The sequence below is a fragment of the Muscardinus avellanarius genome (assembly GCF_963383645.1).
Source record: "Muscardinus avellanarius genome assembly, chromosome: 2".
NCBI lineage: Eukaryota > Metazoa > Chordata > Mammalia > Rodentia > Gliridae > Muscardinus > Muscardinus avellanarius.
The window spans coordinates 48,650,572-48,663,254 of NC_137787.1; the positions used below are offsets into that span (position 1 = coordinate 48,650,572).

The 12,683-nt window shown below is 33.2% G+C and overlaps 1 protein-coding gene across 5 annotated transcripts in view; it reads right to left on the reverse strand.

Moving 5' to 3' along the window:
• Positions 1 to 357: 357 nt before the first annotated feature.
• GULP1 (GULP PTB domain containing engulfment adaptor 1) overlaps positions 358 to 12,683 on the reverse strand; it is a gene marked incomplete at both ends in the record, with an annotated part of 101,950 nt that continues 89,624 nt past the window's right edge. For 4 of the 5 annotated variants that reach the window (XM_080689114.1, XM_080689112.1, XM_080689111.1 and 1 more), the window contains 2 exons: positions 358 to 429; positions 8,439 to 8,533. In XM_080689114.1, coding sequence (XP_080545240.1) covers positions 358 to 429; positions 8,439 to 8,533 — 167 coding nt within the window. The remainder of the gene's footprint in view (positions 430 to 8,438; positions 8,534 to 12,683) is intronic. The other variant, XM_080689113.1, reaches the window with a different exon arrangement.

Consider the following 12,683-nt stretch of genomic DNA (forward strand, 5'->3'; position numbering starts at 1 on the left):
TAAGGTATGGCTTTAGGGACCTCATTAATAAACTAGCAGCTTGGAGATGATCACATTTTTCAAGATGCTAATTGTTTAGATTTCAGACAAAAAATATTTGGATAATTCATGTTTCAATTGTAAATTCATCGAAGCAGAAACAGGTATGTAAAGTATGATATACATTGTACTAAATTGTTTTAAAAATAAAAATCACCTATCAACAGTGACTGATGAAATTTTACTGCAATAATTTTCAAAACATGGAAGATATTAAAAAATATATTGGCACATGTATAATACATGTCAAAGAAATAATGAATGACCTATAGGTATATAAACAAATTTAACATGAAACAGGATATCTCGTTCTTGACATCAGCACCTACTGTCTAATGGGTCAAGACCAAATACGGTGCCTTCAAGAGTTAGTCCCATTTTGAACCCCTCCTGTAAAAAAAATAAAAATAAAAAATTAAAGTTCATTAAAATTAAATTTCATTAAAATAAGAAAAAATTAAATTTCATTAAAATAAGAACTGCTCATGGAAACATAAAATAAAAACATCAAAATAAAAAAGACTAAATAGGAGTTATAATATTTGTACTTTGATCAACTAAGAAATGATTATAGGTAAGATGTTGGTCTGTGAAATTTATATATAGATGTGTACCACTGACACTTATTTTATACTCATACACATTTTAATGGTTTAAATATATGTGAGTTTAATGAGCATTAAAAGAGGAGAAAATAGCAATATATGAAATAAGTTAAAGACAAGTGCTTTTTTCTTAGTAGAACCTACTTAATATGTCATTCTACTATGACCTAAATTCTTCTTGATTTTTTTTTTTTCCTTTGGTGGTACTGGGGTTCCTGGAAGCCCTTCTATCTCCGGGCTACACTCCCAGACCTATTTTTACATTTTTATTTGGAAACAGGGTCTCCTAAGCCAGCGCGCGCGGCTAGCTTCGAACCTGCGCGATCCTCCTGTCTCTGCCTCCCAAGCGCGGGGATTACAAGCGTGCGCCACCACGCCCGGCTTCTTCTTGATTTTTTAAAAAATATATTAATTTAAATGTTATAGCTAAGTCTTGAGGCGATGAGAGGTTCAAAATAGTCTGATCTTTTCTTCCTGTATGCCACTGTCCAGAGCCTGGACAAAAAGTTTTCTGTAAATCCAATGCCAAGTCTCTCATAGAACACTGCCTTCCCATAGAGAAGGTTTTTTTTATACTATTCCTGCCACTTTCTTCTGGAAGACTGGCTCCCTTAACATCAGGCTCCATTTACTGAGCACAAGGGTATAACCGTCATCAAAACTGTGTCTTTTATCTCCCTAAGATGTTAAGTATAACACTGGCAGTGAAGGACTGTGTGTTTCTCAAATCAAGCACTCCTCTACTTTACATAAGACAATGAGCTGTGGGTCATCTCTGGTCTTAGAATCTTGCCCCCATCCTCACCCTAGCCCCTAGATATATGCACTAGTCCACAAAGAGATGGAAAGCACAGACTTGCAGGATCAGTAAAACTGGGGTCACAGTATAGATTTATTTTTAGAAACAATGTGCTAGGCCCGAAATCACTTAGATTTAGAATAAGCACTTAAATGTATTTATCTCTATAAAATCCAATGCAAACATTACCATAGAGAAGAAAAAGTAGCCGTAAAACTGCAAGCACATTTTGCTTGTACTTGTTATTCAGAGAATACTCTTCAATGTTTATTGCACAGAGACTATATAACAATGACATCACTGTGAAGGGGTTTCAAAACTTCTTCCTAGTATTTGCAATGTAAATGATATCCAATTGGGTAAAAGTCAGAATACTTATCATTAAAAAAACATATTATTACAAATATAAGTATTTTTCTATATTTATGCATAATTTTCCAATAGCCACCAAATACTTGGAAAGTTTTGATACCATACAGTGTTTTTAATTTAATCAGTATTCTGAAATGAAAGTGTTGCTTCATTTAACCTGAAAATATTATTTATCAATGTGGTATTTGTATTGAAAAAGCACAATAGAAATGTATTACAAAACTATCGAATATATACACAAAGAAATATTACTCTGCGTTAAAGAAAAACAAAATTACATAATTTATAGAGAAAGAAATAGATGGAAATGGAGAACATTATACTAAGTGAGATTAGTCAGTCACAAAAAGTAAGAAATTGGATGATCTTTCTAATATGTGGAAGCTAGAGAGAAAATGGGACATAGGAGGAGCTCTAGAAGAAGGAGATACTATAGATGAGCAAATCAGGTGACCTGAGGGGTGTGTGAGGGAGGGAAGAGGGAAACTCCCTAATGTACATGATGTACATTAATAAACATATCAAAGTCAATCACCAAGCCAGATATAAAAAGGAGAGGGGAGGGGATGGATGGGGTGGGAATTGTGGAAGGGCTAATTGAGTAATGTGTGCATTTATGCCTCTGCCATCTCTAACCTCATTAAGATGTAGGACTTAAATGGACCAATAAAAAAATTTAAAAATGCAGAATACAAAAGGAATGAAAGTTACTTTGATATATTAATATGTCAGCAATAAAATATGTGTATATGACTCATAACTCTATCTCCATAGTGATTTTTAAGTCTCCTTACTTTTCTTTCTTCCTAAAATAAAATTTTCCATAAATTTGCCGACCTTCCTTTAGAAGTATCATTCTGGAACTCAAGATTGCACTGAATTCTGAATCTGTTGTTTGTTTGTTTCTTTGTACTGGGAATTGAACCCAAAGTCATTCTAGCTCTAATTACAATTTTTGCCTTTTTTACCTTTTATTTGAAATGGAGTATATCTAAGTTGCTGATGATTTCCTTAAGTTGTTAAGGCTGGCCTCAAACCTGTGATCCTACTGTTTCAGCCTCCCAAGTACTAGGATAACAGTTGTACACTTCTGAATCCTTTTAAGATTTTTATATCCTCTTGAATTTAAAGCCTCTGAAGAAGATGAGGATTCTTTAGGTAGTGATGGGGATTATCATTGACTTATATCACAAAAAGAACAATATTATGATTAACATACTAATCATGTTTTATATAAAATAATATTCTCAATTGCATTTTCTCATTTTGAAGAAAAGCCTATCAAAGGAGAAAAATCCTATGTAACAACTGCTTACATGCTAAAGTATGTACTCTTAGTTTGTATTTTTTCAATTACAGATTTTAAATGAATTTAATGATAGCATAAATAACTTTATTTATGTAATTTATTATGTATATTACTTGTAATTTTGTTTTACTGCTTTCATCTAACAGAACTAACTTTTTATATTAGAATTCTGTAAAACTAATTTATGACTATGCAACATACTATAATTTTTAAAGTAATTTGTTTCTAATACTTTACAACCATGAATCAGGTACATGGAATATTATTGTGCATAGAGACTTAACAAATTGTTTCAAAGATTATTACAAAAATTTTTATACTATACATATATATAGAGAGAGAGACTTAACAAATTGTTTCAAAGATTATTACAAAAATTTTTATACTATATATATATATATATATATATATATATATCCTCCAAAAAAATGCTGTGAACTAAATCTGGCCTGCCTTCCTCTCTATATATTTGGTACTGGGGATTGAACCCAGAGGCATTCTACTCAACATCAGCCCTTTTAAAAAAAAAATTAATACTGCCGGGCGTGGTGGTGCATGCTTGTAATCCCCATGCTTGGGAGGCGGAGACAGGAGGATTGCGCAGGTTCGAGGCCAGCCATGCTGGCTTAAGAGACCCTATTCCAAATTAAAAAATAAAAATAGGTCTGGGAGTGTAGCCTGGAGGTGGAAGGGCTTCCAGGAACAAACACCAGGACCACCAAAAAAAAAAAGAATACTTTTATTTGGTGCATTATAATTTACACCATGGATAGGAGTAGAGTAATAAAAATACACATGCACACAATTATTGGAGCACTTTCCTCTGGGTCCCACCCTTTCCATCCCCCTCCCTGTGTATGTCTTTGAAATTGGAATTGGTAATTTTGTATACTACATGGCATTATTTCAACTGCTATACTCTTTATGTCTTCATCTCCCTCCTCTCTTACCTAAAGCCCCATCACTCCACTGGAGCCTCTGCTCTTCTATCTGATGTTTCCCTTTTTCCCAAATTCCTATCTAGCTTCCACATACAAGAGAAAACATAAGACCATTCGTTTTTAGAGACTGGCTAATCTTATGTAGCATAATCTTCTTGAGTCCCATCATTTTGTTCTTTGTGGCTAAGTAAAATTCCATTGTGTGTGTATACTACAGTTTTGTGATCCATTCGTTTGTTGATGGACACCTAGACTGGTTACATAATTTGGCTATTGTGAATTGTGCTGCTGTGAACATGGTTATGTATGTATCACTATAATATTCTGATTTCAATTCCTTTGGAAAGACCTCCATGAACAGGATCACTAAGCCAAATAATGGTTCCATTCCCAATCTTGTAAGAAACCTCTGCACTGATCTCCATAGTGGTGGCACTAGCGTGCAGTCCCACCAACAGTGCAATGGCGTTCTTACTCTCCCATAGTCGTACCAGCATTTATATTGTTTGCGCTCCTGATGACTGCCATTCTCACTGGAGTCAGAGGAATCTCAGTGGAGTTTTGATTTGCTTTACTCTGATGACTAATGATGTTGAACATTTTTTCCTATATTTATTGGCCATATGTATTTGTATTTCTTCTTGTGAGAAGTATCTATTCAGCTTAGATGTTCATTTTTATTAGTTTTTTTTGGGGGGGGTTAAGCTTTGTCGAAATGATTGATATCTAGACTATACAGATTCTTTTTTTTTTTTAAACAGAATCTTACTAAGTTTCTGAAAATCTTGCTAAATTGTGGAATCTGGCCTCAATCCTACCATTCTCTTGTCTGTCTCCCAAACCCTGGGATTACAGGTGTGTACCACCATGCCAAACGCTAGCAATGATCTGAAGTCTCGTTTCATTGGAATTTTTCACTTGTGCCAGTTATTATGAAGAAAAGTTAACTTGCTAGAACAAAATAGCATTTGCTGTTCTATACTTATTTGTGTTTACTTTGATAATCAAAACAAAGCATGTGTAGATATGTTAGCTCTGTGGTATTCTTCTGTGATCCTTTTCATTTTCCTGTTGAATTTTTAGTTTCCTAATCCTTTAAGTACTTGCTTAACTATACGTATGTGATATACTTAGATGTTCTAAAAGAGCTGATTATATAAAAACTTCAGAAAACTATACACCCATATTTTTTCTTATAGAAATTTCTCTCATCAGATCCAAAAATCTGATGAATATGCAGATATATTCCCTTTTAAACATCCTAGTGTTTTTGAGATTTATCTGGGTATCCTAAGCTTCAGCTATATGTAGATCTTCTTCTAATTATTAACCTGTTGAGTTAACACTCTTTGTGCATAATTTTTTCATCCTCCATTGACTGTCATTTGTCTCTTTTATGTTAATAATTATCTAATTATGTTAATAATGTAACATAAATAATTATGTTAAATTATTAGAGCTCACAAAGTACAATTCTGGTCTATCAACATATCCTACTGCTTTGTCTATAGGAAATGTGTACAACATGTTTTAAATTATATCTCATCAAATTACTACATTATTGAATTCAAATAAATATCTAATGTCCTGATTAAAATAAAATATGGCTTAATATTTCTTAACTACCTGCACGAATAAGATATATTTGTGATTTCAAACTTCATAATTCAATTCTCTTAGGAAGTACTTAGTTAAAATCTTCTATAAGTGAAAGAGAAAATCTAAATATTCCATCAGGCTTATTAATTCAATTCAATGTTCAGAGTCTATTATATTATATAACATTTTCGTGATAAGTAAAGATAGAAGTAGTAGGTAAACGTGTGCTAGATTAAGTAGGATAGCCAGATGAATAACAAAAGTCATCACGAACTCTAGATGAAGCAATTTTTATTTTACTTTACTGAAAGTGACCTTGCCAAGTAATCTTGGAATAAAGAAATAAGCAGTAAGGTAAGTAATACAATAGTGACTGAGTCATAAAAAATAACCTTAAAGTGGGGGTTATGAAATGCCTTTAGAAACAATTAACTATCAGACACATCCATATGGAACTGGTGTTTGAAGTTTTCTTTTAGAAAGCATGCAAGTATTAAGGTTTTAGCTTTGAAAAGGTTGCAAATAGTTCAAAAATATTAAGAAAATAATATACCAACCATCTCTGGCGCTACCCACCATGAACGCAGAAAAGAATGAAAAGAGACATTAGGAAAATATTAGAAGTAGCAAAAACAAAAGCAAATGCACCACACTTTAACATAACTGGACCAACATACCACTGAATCATCCTCATAAAGTATTTTTCAAATTAGTTACTACAAAAATTTAGAGAGAGGCCTATAAAAAATCTATAGTGAGTTTTTCAATTTTCCTTTTTTTTCTTTTTGGTGGTACTGGGGGTGGAACCCAGAGGCTTTCTACCTCCAGGCTATACTTCCAGACCTATTTTTTATATTTTTATTTGGAAACAGGGTCTCAGTAAGTTGGTGAGAGCCTCACTAAGTAGCTGAGGCTGTCTTCGAACCTGTGTGATCTTCCTGTCTCAGCCTCCCAAGCGCGTGGATTATAGGTGTGCACCACCACACCCGGCTGTTTTTCAATTTTAAAATAATCTGAAATAACCTTCCAAGAAAAGGAGTCTTTATGACCTGCATACCCCTTGTGAACAAGTGCTGGCCCTCAGTTCTCATGCTCAGGTTTATTCTCCCAAATGAATTGGTCCCAAGTAGCACAACCCTAGCTGCAGATGTACTGAAGAGCAAAGGAGCTGATTTTGAGATATAGCATTATGACTAATCAAGTCATTATATGAGTAAAAATGTCAAGGTATTCGAAATATAAAAAGGAGGTGGAAGATTTGTGCCTTCATAAATGTTGAGATAAAGAGAAATGTGATGTTTTAGTTTGAGCCAAATAACATCTTGTTACATTAAAGCTCTTGTTTTGAATTTCATTGGTGTTACAGTGTCAGTTTAATTTATATATTTTACACTTATGGTTTTATAATAACTCTAAGAATAAACTGTTTATAACTTTTCTGGAAGTGTTATAGCCATTTATGTTAAAGATCTAAAATGTTTCATATGAAAGGGAATTACAAATCAACCAACTTGAAAAATACTGTTTAACATATTCTTTGTAAACCTAGAGGCTTATGTTAAATATTTCTTCCTCGCTCCTTACCTCCTCCCTCTCTTCTTCCTTCCTTCCTTCATTTATTTGCTATTGGGGATTGAATCCAGGGACATTATATTATATGTCTGAGCTATACCACCAGCCCTTTTCATTTTCATTTTATTTTGAAACAGTTTCGCTTTGTTGCTGAAGGTGGCCTCAAACCTGCAATCTTCCTGTCTCAGACTCCCAAATACTGAAATTACAGGAGTTGCTTCCATACCTGACATTAATTCAACTTTTAAAATGCATGCATGATATTAAATTTAGAACAATAAGGAAACTCACATACCTAGAAAATTAGACAAAGCCACAATACAAAATGATTAGATGGGTATTTATATTATTTTCCCAAAATGAGGAGTGAATTTAGTGTTAGATCAGAGCTCATTCATTAACTGTTTTTGAGGAAAGGAGATGAAATTTAAGAGTAAATTGATTAGCCCAAGACCAAAAAACAGAAATACTTCCTTAATGTTACTTTAGTATCTCTGTCCTCTCTTCTCAAGCATCTTAATATACTTTGTATTTCTCTGGATTCTTTTGATAAAAAGAGGGTGTAACAGTTTCATCAAAATGTAAGGGCAAACATTAAGAGAAGACAAGTTTTTTAAGGTTGCTTATTAATCATGCCTCACTGTGTAAAGCTTTTGAAATCAAATTTTTTCATCTTTGTGATAACTTGGAATTCAAAAATGAAAAAGAGAAAGAAGTAAAAACCCAACTGGACTACATTCCTGAAGAAGCTGTCACTGGGTGTCTGCTTTTATAATAAGGGCTCAGCAGTTATGAACCATAGTTACAATGCTTCTTTTCAGACAGAATGATTTTGCTCTTACAAAGATTTTCCCTCACTTACCCATTTACAGTTTTGAAATTCATAATTGTAAAGACTGAGAAATCTTTTTAAATCTGGTACAATGACCTTTGAGTTTCTGGATTTCAAAACAACAAGCCACTAGTATCTATGTCACTTTGTATTAAAAAAAAAAACACCTTCCCATTGTACACCAAATCATTAAAAACTCCAACAACTTAATCCTTATCATATGTAGAAGTATTTAAGGACTAAGTGTAATTATTTTTTAAAAATAAGTGAGTTTCTATAGTGATAAAAATACAAAGGTAGATTTAGTATATAACATTTTCTTATACTATAGAAATAAACCAGCTGTAGTACAAGCTGTTAAAATAATCACCTGCATCTCATCTAATTTTGATTGAATATCTGGAGGGAAATCCCCTGCTCCACAGTTAAATGGGTCAAAAGGTTCAGCTCCAAAGAGGTCCCGTTCTAAAAGGAAGAAAACATTATAGTAAGTAAAATTTAAAAAATGAGTTGAGATGAGTTAGCTTTCAAAGGTAGAATAATGTAAAAAAATACAATATTTAAATGATCAAATGATAGTTTTCCCTGTTAATAGCATTTCATCAAAAATACCTAAATACAACTATTATTGACTTTCATTCACCATCCTAATAGATTATTCCTTCTAAATATCGTCAAACACATTCACTCTCCTCTCTCTATATTTCAACTTGGATTAAAGAAATTTGTTTTAAGTAGAGAATAGTGGCTATGGAGCCTTGGAACAGTGTATCTTTAAAATTATTAATGAAACTAATGTCTTATTTAAGACACTGATGATGATATTATTCAGCATAGTCCAGCACAAAATAAATGAACGTTTTTTGAGGTATTGGGGACTGAACCCAGGGGAATACTACCTTTGAGCTCTACCCCTAGCCCATTTTATTTCTTATTTTAAAACGGGGTCTACTTAAGTTGTTGCAGAGGGCCTCACTAAATAGCTGAGGCTGGCCGCAAACCTGTGATGCTCCTGTGTCAGTCTCCCAAGTACTGGGACTACAAGCGTGTGTCACCATGTCCGTCTAAAACTGAACTTTTAATTGCAGTAAAAAATTCACATGCTCTAAGGAAGTGCATTTTGTATAAGATATCTGGACACATCAATAAAATATATTTACTTGAAAGAATTTAGCACACCATTCAAGTCCTATATATGTACAAAAGATATGTTCATTGAATAAGTAAATAAATCAGTGAATCTGTGATGAGATTTAAGGTGGTAAAATACTGGAAAAAAGAAAGCGATTCAGGAACATTCATATGGACAAGCAGACTCCATTTTGGCATCCTGGAGTTGGTGACATTTTTTAAAATACACTTTGACAGGTATAGCATGAATTATTTCCTCCAAATTTTTGCACTGGTACAAAAATATTCAGATAAATTAAAATGTATATTTCTTTTTTTTGTGGTACTGGGGTTCCTGAAAACCCTTCTACCAGGCTATACTCCCAGACCTATTTTATATTTTTATTTGCAAACAGGGTCTCTTAAGCCAGCGAGGCTGGCTTCGAACCAGTGTAATCCTCCTGTTAGTAGAGGAGAGCATAGGTTCAACATTACAACGTATTGGCACAAGCAGTAACTTTCTCAACAAAACCTCCAAAGCTCAGGATATTAAAGCAAGAATTAACAAGTGGGATAGCATCAAACTAAAAATGAACTAAATAGACACTTCACATAAGAAGAGATACAAAGGGCCAATAGATACATGAAAAGATGTTCTACATCACTGGCCATCAGGGAGATGCAAATCAAAACTACACTGAGATTCCATCTAACCCCAGTCAGAGTGGCAAGCATAAAGAAATCAAATAACAACAAATGCTGGCGAGGATGTGGGGAAAGAGGAACTCTTTTACACTGTTGGTGTGAGTGCAAACTAGTTCAGCCACTATGGAGATCTGTGTGGAGATTCTTAAGAAAGCTGGGAATAGATCCACCATATGATCCAGCTCTACCACTCCTGGGTATTTTTCCAAAAGGGTTGAATTCAGAGAAATACAGCAACATATGCATACCTATGTTCATAGCAGCACAATTCGTAATAGCCAAAATATGGAACCAACCCAGGTCTCCATCAACAGATGAATGGATTGCAAAACTCTGGGAAATACACACAATGGAATTCTACTCAGCCATAAAGAAGAACAAAATCATATTATTTTCAAGAAGATGGAAAGTCGTGGAGAGCATTATGTTAAGTGAGATCAGCCAAGCACAGAAGGAGAAGGTACATATGTTTCCTCTAATATGCCCAAACTAGGGAACCTAGAGGATACCAGTGGTACTCCAGGTAATGGAGGGGAAATACCAGCAAAGCTTGAATGGAAAGATAGGAGAGGAGGAAGGCTGAACTTGATTAATGAGGGTCTACATTCGAATATGTGTAAAATTATGAATATGGCATGGTTACCCTGAACAATCATTGGTGGGAGGGGGGTAAGGGGAAATGGGGGACGGGGGGGAAGGCACCAAGTATAGTTTAAATGTATACCTTTTATGTTCAATAAAAAATTTAAAAAATCTGATAAAAGCATAAAATTATATTTATGAATTACCACATAGCATTTTGATATATACATCGTGTAATGTTTAAATCAGATTAAACATATCTAATTATTCAAACATGTATAATTTGTTTATAATAAAAATTAAAATCTTTTCCTCTAGCTATTTAAAAAATATAGCACACTGTTGTTATCTATGGTTACTCTACTATGCAATCGCACATTAGAATTTCTTCTTACTATCAAACTCTAACTTAGTACCTATTGGTCCCCTCTCCCTTCCCTCTATCCTGTCCTGGTAAGCACTGCTGTACTCTCAACTTGTATGAGATCAACTATTTTATATTCTAGATGTGAATGGCATCAGGTGATACTTGTCTTTCTGTGTCTGGCTTATTTCACTATCATAATAAGACTAAGCTCCATCCATGTTTTTCCAAATGGCCATGTTTCATTAATTTTTATGCCTGAATCATATTCAATTACGTATATGCAACAATTGTTTTTAAATTCATCAGATGATGAACAGTTAGGTTGTTTCCATTTATTGGCTATTGTGAATAGTTTTTCAAAACACATGAGCATGCAGATGTCTCTTTCATAGACTGATTTTTTTTTACTTTGGTATATTATAAGGAGTCAGATAGCTGCACCACATGGTAATTCTATTTTTAATATTTTGAGGAACCTCCAGGCTGTTTTCCATAAAAGCTGTACTAATGCATATTCCATATAGTAGTGTACCAGGACTCCCATTTCTCTGTATTTTTGACAAAATGTGTTATCTGTTATCTCCTTGATAAAGCCAGTCTAGCTGTAGTGAGATGCTGTATCATTGTGTTTTTTATATATCCAGATAATTATTTATACTGAACTTTTTTTCATGCACCGTTGGCCATTTGTTTGTTTTCTGTGAGAAATGTTTATTTAGACCTAGTTCCCATTTTCTATTGGGCTATATGTATGTATTGTTTTTTTTGAGCTGTGTGAGTTCCCTATATGTTCTAGATAGTAATCTCCTGTCAGATATTTAGTTTTCAAATATTTTATCCTATTCTATAGGTGGTTTCTTCACTCTGTTGATTGTTTCCTTTGCTATGGCGAAGTTTTCTTTGTTTGATATAATTCTATTTTTACTTTTATTTCCTATGCTTTTGGAGTTTTGTCCAAAAAAACCCTTGCTCATTCCAATATCTATTTTGAGTTGATGTTTTGAAATATTTTTATAAGCTGATTTTAAAGTCCCTAATGGTGTTATTTAGTAGTGATGAATTAGCCCTCTACAATGTGCTAAATAACTAACATGAGCGATGTTCTTTGTTCCACAGGAAAAACAAATAAACTATAGACCTTGCCTTGTACTAAAGTCTTTAGCAAAAACTTCAGAATTCTGTTCCAAATGTCTTAATGTGAACTAGAGAAAATTATATAAAGCATAATATGTAACAATTTCTTTTCTTCAGTACTGCTGTGGGCTTAGTGATGGGCACCTGGCCACAGGGAACTATGTTTTTAGTTTCTATGACAGTGCGGATTAGCAAACAGCTAAAACAAAGAAACACTTTTGGACGCGATTTAATTCACAAATACATTCTGATAATCCTCCCAGATACACAGGAAACAAATCAGAATAACGATGTCTTTATAATATTTTTGGGACCCCCAGAAAAAACCCTCACATATTATTAACATATAAACAAATCATGAAATTCATATAATTCATGTTTTTTGTCTAACAAAAATACCCATGCAGTATATAATAAGAATATTTAAACCATGATCTAGTCTGTTAAAAATGAATATAATTATTACCATAGCTATTTTCAATAAAGTAAAATATTTAAAATATAATCCCAAGCTTAACAAACATATAATTAAGCAATTCTGCCATGATTTAAATAAAGCTATGCCACAACATTATTGTTAATACAATACATTCAATTTTCAAATAGGTGTGTTTAGTAGTATCCTTTTAATTATTAAATAAAAAAAGAACTGAATTTGGCATTTATAAAAATACTTTAATCATTAAGGTTGTTAATGAGATCACTGAGAATTTAGTT